This window comes from Fundulus heteroclitus, chromosome 4 (assembly GCF_011125445.2).
Source record: "Fundulus heteroclitus isolate FHET01 chromosome 4, MU-UCD_Fhet_4.1, whole genome shotgun sequence".
Classification (NCBI taxonomy): domain Eukaryota; kingdom Metazoa; phylum Chordata; class Actinopteri; order Cyprinodontiformes; family Fundulidae; genus Fundulus; species Fundulus heteroclitus.
In genome coordinates, this window is record NC_046364.1 from 27156849 (window position 1) to 27172817 (window position 15969).

At 42.2% G+C, this 15969-nt stretch overlaps 2 protein-coding genes across 5 annotated transcripts in view; one reads left to right on the forward strand and one right to left on the reverse strand.

Moving 5' to 3' along the window:
* ccne1 (cyclin E1) lies at positions 1 to 11340 on the reverse strand. 3 transcript variants are annotated; one of them, XM_021315949.2, is made up of 13 exons: positions 10824 to 11333; positions 10606 to 10747; positions 10016 to 10066; positions 9730 to 9817; positions 7492 to 7554; positions 6639 to 6805; positions 6074 to 6209; positions 5710 to 5856; positions 5502 to 5597; positions 2146 to 2280; positions 1836 to 1947; positions 1129 to 1286; positions 1 to 958 (listed from the first exon to the last, which is right to left on the reverse strand). In XM_021315949.2, the coding sequence occupies exons 3-13, from the start codon at positions 10027 to 10029 to the stop codon at positions 773 to 775; spliced, it is 1302 nt and encodes a 433-aa protein (XP_021171624.2). In that variant the 5' UTR covers positions 10030 to 10066; positions 10606 to 10747; positions 10824 to 11333; the 3' UTR covers positions 1 to 772. The 3 variants fall into 3 exon arrangements, with proteins under 3 accessions (XP_021171624.2, XP_035992199.1, XP_035992200.1); XM_036136306.1 differs by having other exon boundaries at positions 10606 to 11340; XM_036136307.1 differs by lacking the exons at positions 10606 to 10747; positions 10824 to 11333 and adding an exon at positions 10147 to 10277.
* Positions 9871 to 15969, forward strand: part of zgc:162297 (uncharacterized protein LOC555865 homolog) — a 16509-nt gene continuing 10410 nt past the window's right edge. Inside the window, exons 1-5 of one of the 2 annotated variants that reach the window (XM_021315951.2) lie at positions 9871 to 9886; positions 14142 to 14249; positions 14540 to 14622; positions 14707 to 14887; positions 15059 to 15209. In XM_021315951.2, the coding sequence (XP_021171626.2) occupies positions 14177 to 14249; positions 14540 to 14622; positions 14707 to 14887; positions 15059 to 15209 (488 nt within the window). In that variant the 5' untranslated portion in view covers positions 9871 to 9886; positions 14142 to 14176. Of the gene's footprint in view, positions 9887 to 14088; positions 14250 to 14539; positions 14623 to 14706; positions 14888 to 15058; positions 15210 to 15969 lie in introns of those variants that run through there. The other variant, XM_012861623.3, reaches the window with a different exon arrangement.

Sequence of the window (15969 nt, forward strand, 5' to 3'; positions counted from 1 at the left end):
TCACAACAATCTTAAGAACCTTTTAATGTAAATTATGTAGCAGCAATTTACATATATAAAAAAGAAAATAGAAATCTGACATTTTGACAGGGGAAAAAAAAAAAAAAAAAAGAGGAAAAAAAAAAGTTAAAAAATATAAAAATTCAATTAAATAAAATTAATTTTGTAGCTTTTAAAGCCTGGCTGGTTCACTTGTCCTTTAAGGTAGCCAAGCTACTGGTCCCCCCCCCCGAAAAAAAAAAAAAAAAAAAAAAAAAAAAACATGGCTACCTTTCAGCCAATAAGAAAATTAGAGAAAATAACATGCCATTACTTGCACACAGACATTTCCCATCATGCAAAGCCCACATTATAGCAGCACATAGGACCAAATATGACCCTAGAAATAGTTATTGGGCAAATGAGACGAAAAATGGTAATGAAAAAAAAAAAAAAAAAAAAGTCTAATAAAAATGATACACACACCAATCACTGGTAAACTCATGCACACAATCAAGTAGAAAAACCTGTAAAAGATCAACTCCATAAGATCCCTGCATAGAGAACAAGCATAGGAACTAAATGCAGAAGCAATCCTGATACGCTGTCTTTAGCTTGCAGACCGGGGAGCTGAGTGGACGACGTTCCTGGCAGGACAGGCAGAGAGAACTGATACCTTAAGTTTATCTCTCCACACAAGTACCGACAACCTTTCATATCCCACATTATAGCATAGGTCTTGCCTAAGTTGCCTTTCTTTCAGTCCCAGCTAAAGGCGAGAAGTCCTGTCTTTCTAATGGGGAAGGTGGGTCTGGGGGGAAGACATGCACATCCTTGGTCTGATTTTTGCTCCTGCAGCTTCTGCTCCATTCAGCTCTTCCACTTTTTCACTGCTCAGAGGTGGAGTGAGGACGCCGCAGGGAACAGGACAGCTGCTGTGACTCTGCAGATCCACATCCCGGTACGAGTAGGCCTTGTCCTGCACACAAGAATAACACATCCTGATGATGGGATCTGTGGCACTCTTCTCCACAGCTCGTGGGTGTAGAAATGGAAAACGCAGCATTAATGGCAGCTTTGTGCCTTTCTCCCTGTACGAGACTGCAGACAAAACCTGTTGTTTGAAACACCATTTAAAAGAAGAATTACCAGCCATGTAATGTAGGAAGCGTGGCATTGGATGTTGTGCATGTCGTCTGCAGGGATTCCTGGGAAGGTTTTCATCTGTGAGCCGCCGGTCTCTCGCAGCACCATGGCAAACGGCACCATCCACCTCACACACTCCTCGAGCTCGACCCGCTTCAGAGCTGCATGGAGGACAGGTACAGCAAAGTCAAACAAGTTGATGGATTCACTTTTATGCAGTTGTTCATTAGGCCATCATTTTAAATTGCTGGGCTCTTTGTGGGACTCAATGCGCTTGTTTTTTCTTTGAAGAGACTCAAAGATCAGAACAGTGACATTTTAGGCTCCCTGGGTTGAACCTGTGGCCGGTGTCAGCTGATGAATACATAAAAGCCAATAAACTACAACTGCAAGCACTAATCAGACAACAATGGGTCACCACCAAGACTTGGCCTACAACACGTAAAGAAAGGGGACAGTGTTCATATTCACTCCTTACATACATCTGAGACCTAAGTAAAAGCCAACAGATTAGTTTTTCTCTAGTTTGCCACAAAGACCCGAATCAGAGCAGTATTTGGGTCACTGCCAAACCTTTGGTCCCAGGTACAGACGCCTTGAAATCCCAAGCGAGGCTCTGCATATTCATGCAGCCAATAAATGACAAACCTCAACATGTTTTTAATTAAACTTCCCCTCTCGGCGTGTTCGGGTTGAGGACATCTTCTTACCTGAGACATTTTCCACCAGCTCAAGAGAGGAAAAGTGAAACAGTGCAGACGCAGCAATGATGCCATTGGAAAACTCCAGGCACCTCACATCAAGCATACACAGGTCCAGTAACTAGAAACAAACGAAAGGAGACGCATGAACGAGAGCACATCAGAGAAAACAAGCTGTGCACAACTATTGGACATGCAGGCAAAGCTAAATAAACAGTCAAAGTTAATAGACTTGTTTCATAATGGCTTCTACATTTTTAACCCTCAAAGTTACGTTCCTGGAAACTCCCAGTGAAGTCATAGCCCCACAGAAACATACCTCTGCAATCTGAGTGAAGGTCTCCTGGGGGTATCTGGGGAGCAGCAGCTCCTCTGACTCTTTCAGGTAGGCGACCTGCATGTAGACGTTGAGCCAAGAGATGGGAGTCTGTGGACTGAGACTCCAGTTTAACTCCTGCAGATGAAAAACGGAGAAGCGCGTCAGGAACGTTGCCACCTACCAGAGCTGCACAGTATAGCGCTACTTTAACGTTATTGCAGTTAAAACCGTTTGCGGTATTGAAACGGCAAAGAACTGCTTAGGGGGTCTCTGGCTTTACTCGTCGTCTTGGAGCTTAACAAGGCCAGCGGCTCATTGTGTCAGTCAGATCTGCTGCTGCAGGCAGAAGCGCCACTAACACTCTGTAGCCATTTTGCCAAATATATATTTGAACAATTCATTGTAATATCAATTATGTCGAGACATCAACTAATGTTGTGGTTAGGGAGCGGGGTTAGCGTCTTGGAGAGGCCACGCAGTTCAACGGTTCAAAACTCATTCTGGGTCCTTGAGCAAGTCCCCTGACCACAGATCAGCACATTGCTCCCTTATGGATGGGTTAAAAAGAGACAGATCTGTCCTGTGGGACTAAAAAAAGAAAGATTTATTTAACCCTAATCATGGGCTCACAAGCCTCAGTTTTCAGCAACAAAAATATTACTTTTTTTTTTTTACATAACCACTTTTTAAACTGAATAAATTCAGTTACACGTAGATGGGTGTAACTGAGACAATTAAGAGAAATTTTGCTGATCCAGACTTGTGTTCTGTTGCTCTGACTCAGCAATAAAACCCAGTGCCTTAGTTAGAAAGCTGTGATCATTTCACAGAATTTACAACGTGGAACTATATGATCCCAACAAAATCAGAAGAAATGTGTAACATCTACAGATATTTTGTGAATAAAACCAGAGACTTGTTCCAAAGGAGCCTAAAACACAGACACGCAGGAATACTGTGTCCATTAATAGTTTGTTAATCCTCAAGATTGTGGTTACATTTCTTATTTTATGTGAAAAAAAGAAAAGAAAAGCAAAATTCCCATTATGGCACAACATCGCATCCATCAGGACAGGATAGAAAGCTCAGGCAGCAAACTATGAGCGCTACGAGCCACGGCCCATGACTGGGAGTTCAAAGCAGACCTTAGGAGGCAGCTTCAGTTTGCAGAGATGTAACTCAGGCCAGACTTGGTCTCAACATCAGAATCCACCAAGCAAGTAGTGCTGCTGCAGTTAGTTCCTTGGGAAGAACGCGTGAAGAGGCCTGAGGATCCACCAGGTCAGGGTGGGACAAAGTTAAGCAACGCACAGAGCCACTGCCTAACACTGACACTGTGAGGGAGGAGGAGCAGGACCGGAGCGAGCCCACAGAGAACCCTCCACACGCTTTACTAGATCCAGAAACACCAGAAACAAAAGCCTCAGGGCAGCTGTAGATCAAGAAGGGAGATGTACGGAGAATGCAAAGATGGCTGGAAACTACGGCAGCTTGATTATTGCAAAAATTTGAATCATGATTATAGTGATTGAAATTGAGATCGATTTAAGAGGTGCATAGTCACGTTTTTTGACTTTGTTTTTTATTAGCCCACTCTGGTTGCATACAAAAATTGTATGGAAGATTATCACGTGCTGCCGGCATATTAGTTGTTATTTTGCCATTTTATGCTTTGTTTTGGCACAACTTGTTAGTAAATAAAGCCTTTCGTGTTTGTGATTTTAACGGAAGTACATACAGCGCCATATGCTGTAGGGGTTAATACAAGGCAGCGGCTAACGGCTAAGAGCATCTCCAGGCGAAACAATGAAGAATATTCCAAGATCTAGTGAAAAATAAAGGTTCGGGCCGATCCAATCTAGGATCTGTATCAGAGCCCGATACCAACGTTTTTTACAGATCTGATTATTTCGATCCACCCTGCGGACATTTCCGATCCATAAGCTGCGTCTGTGCTTTAAGGTTTTCTGCTTTAAAGTCTCAAGAAGCTGCTCTACTAACTGTGGCAAGGGTTTCCTGAACGGAGCAAAGTTCCTCCAGCTCTTCCTCCAGTGAGATCCGCTTCTTTTGAAAAGAAACTCCATTCCACAGTTTGCAGCGTGCTAGCGGTGCTGCCGCGTGTGCACATCAACGCATGTGAGCTTGTGATTTCACACGTATGAATTCGCCGGTGGCTTGGCTGGAGGAGGGTGGGCCAAATTAATGGAGAGGGAGCGACGTTGCTCCCCGTGTATCAAAGGCCACTCTGTGGTGCAGCTACCATAGCATAGCAGCGATTGATCAACTTCTGATTCCACGTAGCCATGTTTCCACACCAATGAAGTAGTTTTCTCTCTTTTCTACCACTGGCTTTACTTTTCTGGCCGTTATCCTGAAGTCTTTAGCCTTGCTCAACTTTTCAGTCCCGCTCCTGAAGTGTTTCTAACTCACGCTGACCGAAATGAAACCGGGTGGGACTGTGGGAGGATTCTAGAGCATAGCGGCACGGAGGCAGCGCCAAAGGATTCTCAATACATAACAGCACAGGGGTCAATTAAGAAGGAACAAATATCAATCATTATGTTTTTATGACCGTTCAAGACCCAAATCGTAACCAAGCTTAATATCCAATTAATCGGCCAGCCCTACTGGAAACAAAAGTTGATGCTTTAAAATCTAATAGTTAAAGCTTTGCAGGAAATATGAGCTGTAGGCCATTTTAAAATTACCGAAGGTACAAAAAACAACAACAATGTTTAACTCTTCCTCCTCCAAATTAAGATGGTGTTAAAAGAAGGATGGCGAGCTCCCTGTGAGGGCCAGCAGCTCGGTTTGATCCCTGCTAAATGCAGAGGAACCCCAGGCAGCAATAGCCCCAGACAAAGCTGGCTCCTGGGAAACGCACATCAAGGTGAATTTATTCTATAGGGCTGATTACGCAGTTACAACTGGTGCTAATCAGTTTGTCCACATGTGTATTTCCTAAATCACAAAGCACTAATCGGCACCGCTAGTTTGATCCTGGACACAGATGGAGGACTTTTTTCATCCTCATCTGTACAACTATTCATCTAGGATGACTTTACGGGCCTCCATGTGAGACTTGTAAAGCTCGTTTCTGATGTGGCCTCACTTTCCTATCATCAACACATATCTCAAATTAGATTCTATTTATTCTTTAGATCAATCTGGATCTAAAGAATAAAAGGCAACTATGTCAGGAAATACCACCGGTAAGTTCTCCCTACAGAGGAAAATGGTAAATGATCTCCACCCATTTCTTCATTGTAAGGGAAATCAGCTCAATACATGCTTTGAGATTTTTTTTCCTGTTGAAATACAAAAAGGTTTTACTGTACTTCATGTAACAACCTTACCTTCATAATGATGATCTCCATACTGAGAATCTGTTCTTCTGTGCAGGCTTCATCTGTAACGTAGGCAAACTGGTGGACCTTTGGAGGATACATCTCCTAGGAGCACAAAAAAACAAACATGAGAGATGAGGGCTGGTATGGAGCAGTGACAACCATCATGATATGAGAAAAGCCATCAGAGACCAAAGACTACCAGCTCCAAGCTCACCTCCACTTTGGCTGCAATGAAGAGACACGTAATGCCAATGAGCTGTAGTGTTGACTTGTAGATGTTCCTCTGTGTGGCCATGAAGCGATCAAAGTAGTCTTGAGCCAGATGATAAGTCTCTCGGTGCAGTTTGTACACCTCGCTCACCTAAAGCCCATCCGACAGAGGAAAAAGTTGAAACACGGTTCCTGCAAAGCACTTCATGAGCATAAACCTTTAAAACGCAAGAATCTGTACGATTTGTTTACAAGGGGACTGAAAAATTGATCTAGCAATCCTTATTGATCCAAACAGTCTAAGCCCACTTCCTGTGACACATGTGCCGTAAATGCGCCCGGAGGTCAGGCGTCGCCACCTTACTGACCTCCATGAGCCAGTCCAAGAGGATGGCCCTCATCTTGGGCTGGAGGTGAGGGTGCTTCTCCAGCATGTGGACGTCCCTGGTGTAGGTCCTGTCCTTCTCCAGCATGTTGCTCCACACCACATCCTTACTGGCCCAGCTGGTGAATACAGAACAACTAGAGTCAGGAGGAAGTAGCTGCTAAATTAATGCTGTAGCTTAAGACAAGACCTAAGCCTTGATCTACTTCCTTTTAAAGCAAAAAAGAAAGTAAAAACGGTTTTAACATGTTTTTCTGGTTCAATCAGTCAGATGTGCTGCCTTCTTGCTGGGGGATCGGCCCTTTAAACCTGGCATATAGGATCTGCCTTTACTTTGCACTACGGTGGACAGCGGATGTCGAACACTAAATTTTAGGCTCAGATTTCGAGGTGCCCCTGGCACCCCCCCCCGGGTGGATTAACTAAATGTAGGAAATAGATGGATGGGTTTCAAGAGGTCACCCCTTGATGTGCTTTGTCTCACAGAGCACAGATGGCACCAGACTGCACACTAAGCTCAGAGGCATCAACTGCTTAGCAGCACTCACCACAGCACGGGGAGCGGAGTGCAGTGAACCGGCGTCACGAAGATGTTGGGAAAGTTGTAGTGAAAGAGGCCCGCACTGGTCAGGGAAACCGGGGCGTCCTCCTCCTGATGAGGCGGGGAGGTCCAGCTCTGGGGACTCGTGCAATCCAAATCAAGACTGCAGCTCACCTGTAACAATGCATCAACACAATATCAGTGCATGCAATATTAAAAATCACAAGGTCTGTTTTAAATGCAACATTATTTTAAGCTTTTTTTCCCTCCAATATCATATCCAGCCTCTTGGATGGCTTTACTGCAGCAAATGATCACATCTGATAGAAATATAATAGAGAAGATGCACTATTGTATGTAATTAAGAAGGGTCCAGTCAAAGTCCAGACCCAAATCCTAGTGGAGAAATACCACAATTTACAGCTGTAATTATTTTAAATAGGTGGTTCTACAGTGTATAGTGGCTGAATGCAAATGCACATAACGTCCTGAGCACATGCTTTAAAGTCAGTTATTGACATGGCAACACAAAGTGTCATACATTTGCAAAGTACTGCATTAACTTCCTAATCTGCCAGCATTCCTCATATGATGCTGGTGGAGATGTTCTTACGATTCCCACCTTCTCCAGTAAAGAAATTATTAAAGGGTGTGAAAAATGCTACATTTTGGAGCATTGTGGAGTTAAATAAGGTTTTCATTTAAATGTGCAGAGCTTGAAGACAAAACCCTAAGCCAACAGTCCGTACCACCGGGCCAGATAATGCAAAGACAACCCGGCTGTTTGAACTTTATCCCAGTAATGACTCGGCTCTGAGTCAGGGTGGCATGTGCAGGTAAGCCGGAGACATAAAACTCACCTCAGACTCGCGGTGCTTTTTCTTTGTCATGTCTTTTACATCTTCATCCAGGTCTTGTAAAAACTACACATCCAAGACAAAGAGCATGTATGTGAACAGGTTATCACAAAGCCATTTTCCCAGTAAATAGCCTTGTGCTCAGATTTACATGTGCTTATGAGCAGGAATGTCAAATTTGGGGCAGTTTAATAATTTATTTCAACTGTCCCGTTTCTAGGGGGAAATTACTTTATACCTTTATTCTTTTTCTAAAAAGTGATGAACCAGTTTATACAAGACTTCCTCCAATCCTCTGGGTAAAAAATACACGTCAAGACTTGGTAATAGGGTTTTAAGAATAGATGCTCAGCCTAAAGATTTATTTCAGCCATCAACAATCAGCAAGCTTGTTGTTGAATTCTGATTGAATGTGTGAGCATTAATGGCTGTAAACCTGCCTGTTTACTATGAATAGACCCATAAACCACATTTCCAGCAGGGTTAAAGCTATAGTAGGTAATCCTGTTCAGAAACACTGTTATACTGGGTAAAATGGGCCTTCCATCCTGAAAGTATTCAATACATCATGTATTCAGGAAAAAGGAGGTTTAAAAACTGTGGGAGCAGCAGGCCTGTAAAATAAAGTTGCTCTCACCCCCCTCTATCCTTCAAGTTCCAGGGGTATCTATTCTATTCTATTGGTTGTCCCACATGCCGATCATTCTCACGTCCTCACGTCAAAGGGTGTCCGAATTCAGCCCAACATGCCGAAGCTCCTTTCCTCCATACAATAGAGTTCTTATTAGTAGCTAGTTTTATGTAGCTCTAGTGTTTCAGTATCCGGTTAGCTTAGCAGTTAGCTTCAATGTTAGCCGTTCATTGTAGCCGTAGCTGAGCTTGAACATGGCTAAGAGTCGCAAGAAGCAAACAAGTCTATAAGAACAGGAAGGCCTCAGTAGAAAGACATGAGGACGGAGTGGATTAGGGAGATTTTTTTATGCAATCCCCCTGAAGAGCAGGTAAGGAGTTCTTGCGCATGCTCAGTTATTCAAAAAGGGACTCGCGGAAACTTCCAAACATTAGCAGGTCCATGCTAATGCAGAAGCTTAACGTTACCCTGCCTTGTCTATCTCCAACTTATGAAAAAACAGTTCTTCTGTGCGTTTGGGGTTGACGCCCTGTTGCAGAACCCAAATGTGCCCAAATTTCAACCATTTCGCTGTTTTGATTGGAGGTTGTCCTTCGCAATGTGTTTGCTATGTGCAATGCAACATTACTGCTAGCAACAACACAGCCCCACAACATGACTGCCTTACAGTTGGTTCAGTGATTATTTTAAGGCCTCGCTTTAACTCCTCCAAATGCATTTGTCATTGTGGCCAAATAGCTCAATATCATTCTTGCCTACATTTTCTTTAGAAGGCAATGGTTTATCCATCTGGTCAGCTGCAAATTTCAGTCGAGCTTGTAGGTATGAATTTCTCATGCCATGTCAGTGTGAAATGCCCTACAGGGTACGACCATAATAGTGGTCCGGCTATTTACAGGGTTACGGTTTAGAAATTTCTGTGTTAATTTTTTTTTCCTGACCAATTTCCCCTTCATCTGCTCTAAGAAATGTAGAAATGTTTGAATTGACAATCCTGGCAGTTTAAAAAAAACGGCACCCAAAGAAATGCTGAGGGTTGTAAATCTACAGTTCTTAAATCTTGATGTAACGCCCAAGGACTTAATCACTGAACGTTGGTCAATCCAATGACTGCTGCTAAACAAACCATTATCCAGGAGGAGAAACTGCCAGAAGTTAACCATGATCACCTATAAGAACTTACTGTCCATCTGAGACATTTTAGAATCTTCATATTCATTTTTAAAGACCAGTCTATTTGAGCTGTGTACAGTTTTAAACTTGTATGGATTAGAAAAGTCAGGACAAATCTTTTATAAAAAAGGAGAAGTTTCATATTGTATCATACACATTAAGTTCAAATAAACTTTTAAAGATCCCCCAACCAAAAGGTATGCAGACTTCTAAACACAAAGTAGTTTTTAGGTTATAATTGAATCCTAATTTCCTTAGGATGTAATTATACAAAGCATGACAACCAGAAACATTTCAGTAAAATGGAGCAACTTCTACAGATGAACTGCTGAAATCTAGCTGTTACTAAGCTGCACTAATGATTTCCCAGCTAAGAGCTGAAACTTAAAGTTTATTCCCGTGTAGAGAACCAGCAGCAGGCTCAGAATGCTCCTTACAATAGCAACATCTGCCTTCCTCTTTCTGGGCCGAACTGTTTTGTCCCTGGGAGCCCCGACAGCGGCACACTTCGGTTCCTTCTCTTCCCTGGAAAAAAAGAAAACACACGACAGAACGTAACCGTGAGTCTCGGTGCCATCCAACACCACAGAACAGGTTAGTAGAACCACGCTGTGGAGGTCCAGATACAGTCCTGTGACAGCAGGCCACAGGTTAGCCGGATGGCTAAGGCGCTCTAACTTTCTGTCGTTGCGCTCAGATTCATGAACTAAATGTCAGACTCACTGTTGTCCCCGCATTATCCTCTCAGTGGCCGCTGAGACGTTCAGAGCCAACCTTAGACGAAAAAGCAAATCAGGTTAGATGGTTTTTATTTTTATTTATTTAAAAAAAGAAAACATTCATAAACTCCCAACCCCCACGCTCAGATCCCTCCTTCCGACAAAGCCAACCCGAGTCTGGCGCGGGTAAAGTGCTACTGTACGCCGAGCTAGGACTCCCCGAAAACAGGCCCCGACAACCAACACGGCACCTGAACCCTGTAAGGTACAAATACCACATAATGTGGGCTCTTCTTCCCGTGGGGTTGAGCTTTGATTCACTTCTTACAGCCCGCCAAGTCGGGACAGCTGCTTTCCACATAATGGCCGAACAAGCAGCATCAACAGAGCCGCGCGAGAACGTGTTTAATAAATACAATTAGAAACAAACAAACAAACAGACGCCTACAGTTAACAGCAACAACACTCCGGCTTTATAGTTATCAGAATCGGCATGTTTTCCAGCACTTTGGCCTAAGTCAGGTGAGTTTTCGCAAGTTTGAGCGGAAGCTGTGTTAACTCGCGGCAGTGACGGCTGTGATTCAAGCAGCTCACCTTAGGCTCGCGCCCTTGAAGTTCACTCTTTTCCGTACCAATAAAGAAATATGAGCGCGTGGCTGCAGCTTGGACTCCTCGCGGCTTTGTTCGGTAGTCTGAGCTGAGCTCGCGCCTTGTCCAGAACAGATGAGTCGAAGCTCTGACGTCAGGGAGGAGTTCATTTAAATTGGCGCTAAACCTCCACCCTATGCCGCTCTTTGCGTGATTATGTTTACCTCGCTCGTCGCCGTTGGGTGCATTCAAAACGCCCGGACCCCACTTCCTGACGATGGTAACTTTTAAACTTTGTTGAGAGAAGAACAAACGTAAGTTTACAACGAAGCCGGTTAACAGAAGGCGTGACTGCTGAGCTGACAGCTGCAGGGGCGGTGTTTCCGCAACAGGAAGTGTCCAGATACCGCGTGGCTTGCCTGTCAGATGTAAACAAAGCCCCGGCCTTTTAGATTAAACCAAGAAATGTCATCAAAAACGTGAAATGTGCGCAAGGCTGAAGCGTATATTCCTTCTCTGAATGCCCCGCATTGTTGTCAGCCGCTGTCATGCAGGTGACAGCTGTTATTTACCCACAAACTGGCGGAAACGAAAACCCAGAGACCTTCGCCGCGCTTCTAGTTTTCAGATACGTCAATGACGCCGCCATATTAGACAGGCTGAACTGTAACAATTACACCGAGTACTAAGGCTCAATATGATGTAATTGAAAGTATCTTAGCAATTTGCAATATGACAACACGCTGTATGCAGCCTTAAACAATCTTCTTGCTAAATCTTAGCTGAATATTAATTTGTTGCAGTCCATTTAAACTTATTTCCTGTAACAGACCCAGCTTTCAAGCATAGTTGCAAATTTCTGAAGGGTTGAGGTTCATGTTTTGCCATTTTTTTTTTTTGTGTGTGTGTGTTTGGGACAGTTGTCCTGTTAGCACAGCCACATGTGTTCAGGTTTCAATAATTTAGCTTATCATTTGAAACTGGCTGTGAAACCGCTGACGATGACTAACTAACAGTGAACCGCCCCGCAGCATGATGCTGCCACTGCCACTGAAACATTTGGACGTTGCTCAGACCATTCTGTGACCCTAATCCAGAGCTTTCAGTCGTTTTGTTGTTAAAGCAAAGATTTAGATGTTAATCAGAAGAATAAAGTCTGCATTTTTAATTTGCTTCAACATTTTGACTACGCTGATAGTTACTAATGTTTATTGAAGTATTTACATTGGCCTACTGATGTTTTATTAGACATAAAAGGTCATGTGGTTACCTGTGTACAAGCTGGTAATGTTAGTGTGGGGTGCTATTGTTCAAACATGTTAGGGTTATTTTTCTACTATGCCATGTAAAGAAATGTGTCCAATCAGACAAATTTCTAAATCTCTGTAGTTAAAATCCAAAACCCCTGAATCACTTGTGCTCCTGCTACACAGTAGCTCCTGTGTTCACAAATGACTAGGCTTCATCTCCTTCATGGTTCTAAAGGGTAAATATATGGTTAAATAATTATTTATAAATTTAATAATTAAAATTTACAAGGAAAGAAATATGGATTTGAACATATCCATATCTGCTTTTGACACTGTTGACCATAAAATGACGATAAATAGACTCCATTAATTTGGTTGGGATGTCAGGTTCAGTTTTAAAATGGTTTTCATCTTACCTTTCTGGCAGAAGTTTTAGTGTTCACGTAAACCAAATCATGTCGGAAACAACGCAGTTGTCATGTGGGGTACCTCAGGGTTCTGTCTTGGGACCCATCTTGTTCCTTTTGTACATACTTCCACTAGGTCAAATAATTAGTAAATTCAGTGACATGCTGACATATCTTACCATCTGTATGCGGATGATATTCAACTTTATTGCTCATTTAAGGACACTGAATTTCATAAATTGTCTTCCTTAACTAACTGTCTGGCTAGTATTAAACAGTGGTTAAGTGACAACTTCTTGCTTCTAAATTCAGAGAAAACGGAAACACTAATTATCGCAGCTGAATGTAAAATCTCTCAGATAAAGCAATATATTGCTGACTTAGGCTCGTCTGTTCAGCCGAGCTTCAGGAGCTTAGCTGTTGTGTTCCATACAGCGATGTCCTTGGAGAAACACTCCAAACAATTAGTTAGGAACTGTTATTTCTAACTAAGAAATATCTCCAAATTAAGATCATTGGTGTCAAAGGGTGAGCTGGAAATGATTATTCATGCTTTTATTTCCTCACAGTTGGACTATTGTAATAGTCTTTTTATGTGTTTGAGCAAGAAGGAACTAACCCGTCTTCAGGTTGTCCAGAACTCTGCTGCAAGGCTTTTAACTCACATAAACAAAAGAGAACACATCACACCAGTATTGGCAGCTTTGCACTGGTTACCGGTCCAGTATAGAATCCAGTTTAAAATTCTTGTCCTTACTTTTAGAGCCCTGCATGGTCTAGCTCCTCCCTACATTTCTGAGCTGATACAGCTCCATACTCCGACCCATAGTCTGAGGTCATTGGGCCAATCATTGTTAGTGGTCCCACACACTTATTTTAAAACTAGAGGGGATCGCTCATTCCAGGCAGTGGCTCTGAGGCTGTGGAATGTTCTGCCTCTTTCTTTACGTTGTATGAATTCTGTTGCTTCTTTTAAAAAGCAACTAAAGTTTTGTTTGTATGTTTTCCATCTTGTTTTATAATGTTTTATGTATTGCTTTGTATACTGTTTTTTTGTATTTGTATTTTACTGTAAAGCACTTTGTGATTTTTATCTGACAAAAGGTCTATATAAATAAATTTTACTTACTTACTTACTTATATTTCATGAATAATATGTTTATCCCAAGAAGTGTTGAGAATGTATTGAATCTACTGCTAAATACATTAATACATGATTAACTGTTAAATTCTTTAATAAAAAGTCCAAGTAATTATATGCTAAAACAATCTAAAATAAATTCAAGATGCTTTTCATTATTCCATGGTTTCAGTATTGCAGCGCACCATAAAATAACTCAAGTGGCTAGACATTCTTTGGCATCTGATTGGCTAACCTGCGGAAGTGGTCCACTTGGAACCCGAATCAGGACCAGAGCCTGTCAGCTCTTTTCTTATTGACTTAGAAGATTAAGGCTGCCAGAATATATAAATTATTAACATACTGCAGCGCAGGACCATAAAATGAATAATAAATGGAGTGTTAGATATGGAATAGTCCTGCTTTTTAAATAAGATACATATTAAAAAGATAATAAAATCTTAAATTTAATTGATTATTTTGTTTATAGAATTTTGCCACTTTTGGACCTCCACAGTTTGGCGCTTGCATTGGATGCATTGCAGTAAAATGCAGTGAAATGCCTTGCCTGTGTATATATCTAGTTTGCTCCATAAACTACCATGATGTTGGAAGGTTTATGTATTATATAGCACACACTGCCCAGTCAACAGTTGCAGGCTTAACTTGTAACTTTTCTTTCGGTTTGTGATTGATTTTTTGTCTTTGAACCTTGTCCAGTCATGTGATCCTCTCTCTTGCAAAAGGGAAAACTAACTTTCTTAATCCCTGCAGCCTCGTGGCCCCACACAAACAACAAAATGAAGTTTCAAAACCTTTTTGGGTCCTTAAAATCCGTCGTTATTGGGATGATTCATGTCAAAGCTTTGCCGGGTAAGTTTTTACAATCTCTTTTCCAGTGTTCAACTGTCCCCGTCTTACTGTGCATGGAGCAGGAGCTCCTGCTGCTTTATGACTCCTGGTAGATTTTACTGGTTTATTGGTCAATTCTGGATAAATCTGTATTCTGTATTCTGAAGCTGGTTGTAAATTCTGTGCTAGCAAAGAATAAAAATTTCCTTATTATTGTTTGGCAAAAAGGTGCTCTGTTCCTTTGAAGGGATCTCTACAGTTTTGCCAAGTTGGACTCTGAATCATGTCAAACAGTTCCTTTTGTACCCCAGGTACTCCTCTGGGTTGTTTAACTATGTCGCAGATCATCAAAGAAGCGTGCCATGAGGCAGAGGTCTATCTCGATGCAGGCATTGTAAGTTTCTACACGACACATGTGAGCACAGCAGAAATCTTTCCTCCCAAGAGAAGAACCACCGTTTATAAATGTCTCTTTCAGGACGCTTTGATCATTGAAAACATGCACGATGTCCCCTACTCGTTCAACGTGGGCCCGGAAGTGTGCGCCTGTATGACTGCAATCTGCTCGGCTGTCAGAGGTGTCTGCCCCACCCTCCCCCTTGGAGTTCAGATCCTGTCTTCTGCTAACCAGCAAGCACTAGCGGTGGCTTTGGCTTCAGGTTCAACTACTCATCGGTTATTCAGCAAATTTCTCAAATTTACCCTGAGCATATTTAGGCTTTAGTTAAGAACTGCATGTTTTTTTGAGCCAAATAAAATAAGCCTTCAACTTGTTCATGTGCCATGCTACTCTGATGTGACCATATGTGTTTTTTTGTTTGTCTTTTTAGGTCTGGACTTCATCAGGGCAGAAGGGTTTGTCTTTTCTCATGTGGCCGATGAGGGTCTTCTGAATGCCTGCGCTGGGGACCTTCTGAGATATCGCAAGCAGATTGGAGCTGATGACGTGCAGATCTTTACAGACATCAAAAAGAAGCACAGGTGAGGGGACCATCTGTTCAGTTCAGATTGTAAATTGGAGATATACACTCTCTTACAAAATGCAAATAAAGTGTGATAGGTGTATTTGTATTCAGTCTACCTTACCCAAGTACCCCTAAGTTAAAACCAGTGCAACAAACTGGCTTTAGAGTCAACCTAGAGTATATTCAATTTAATCCCAGCATATATCCAGCAGTTCTGTGGAGGCCTCATGGTGAGAAAAAAATATGGGAATAAACAGCAAGGAACCCTGCAGACAGATCAAGGAGCAAGTTGTGGAGAAGCTTAAAGCAGGGTTCAGCTAGAAAACAATATCCCACACTTTCATCATAACACAAAGCTCTGTCAACCCATTATCTGAAAATACAGTAGTACATGAAAGACCTGCAAATCTACCTAGACCTGACCATCTACTCAAACTGACCGACCAGGCAAGGAAAGTTTTAATCTGAGAAGCAGCCAGGAGGTCCATGGTATCTCTGGAAGAGCTACTGACAGAGAGAACCTACTGGCAGGTAGTGCAACATATTATATGTGCAAGAACAGCGATACTGCGCATCACACTGAACACACCATTGCAACCTAAAACAGAATTCAGCACTCATACTTTGGACCTTGTGCTTACATATGGCATTGATTGCAAAGAATTAACATTATTTCTTCACAACACTGTCCTATCTGACCATTTTTTAAAATAACATTTAAGTTCAATTTAACTGAGTTCTCCACCCCCAAAAGAAGGTTTCATTATAGTAGAGCC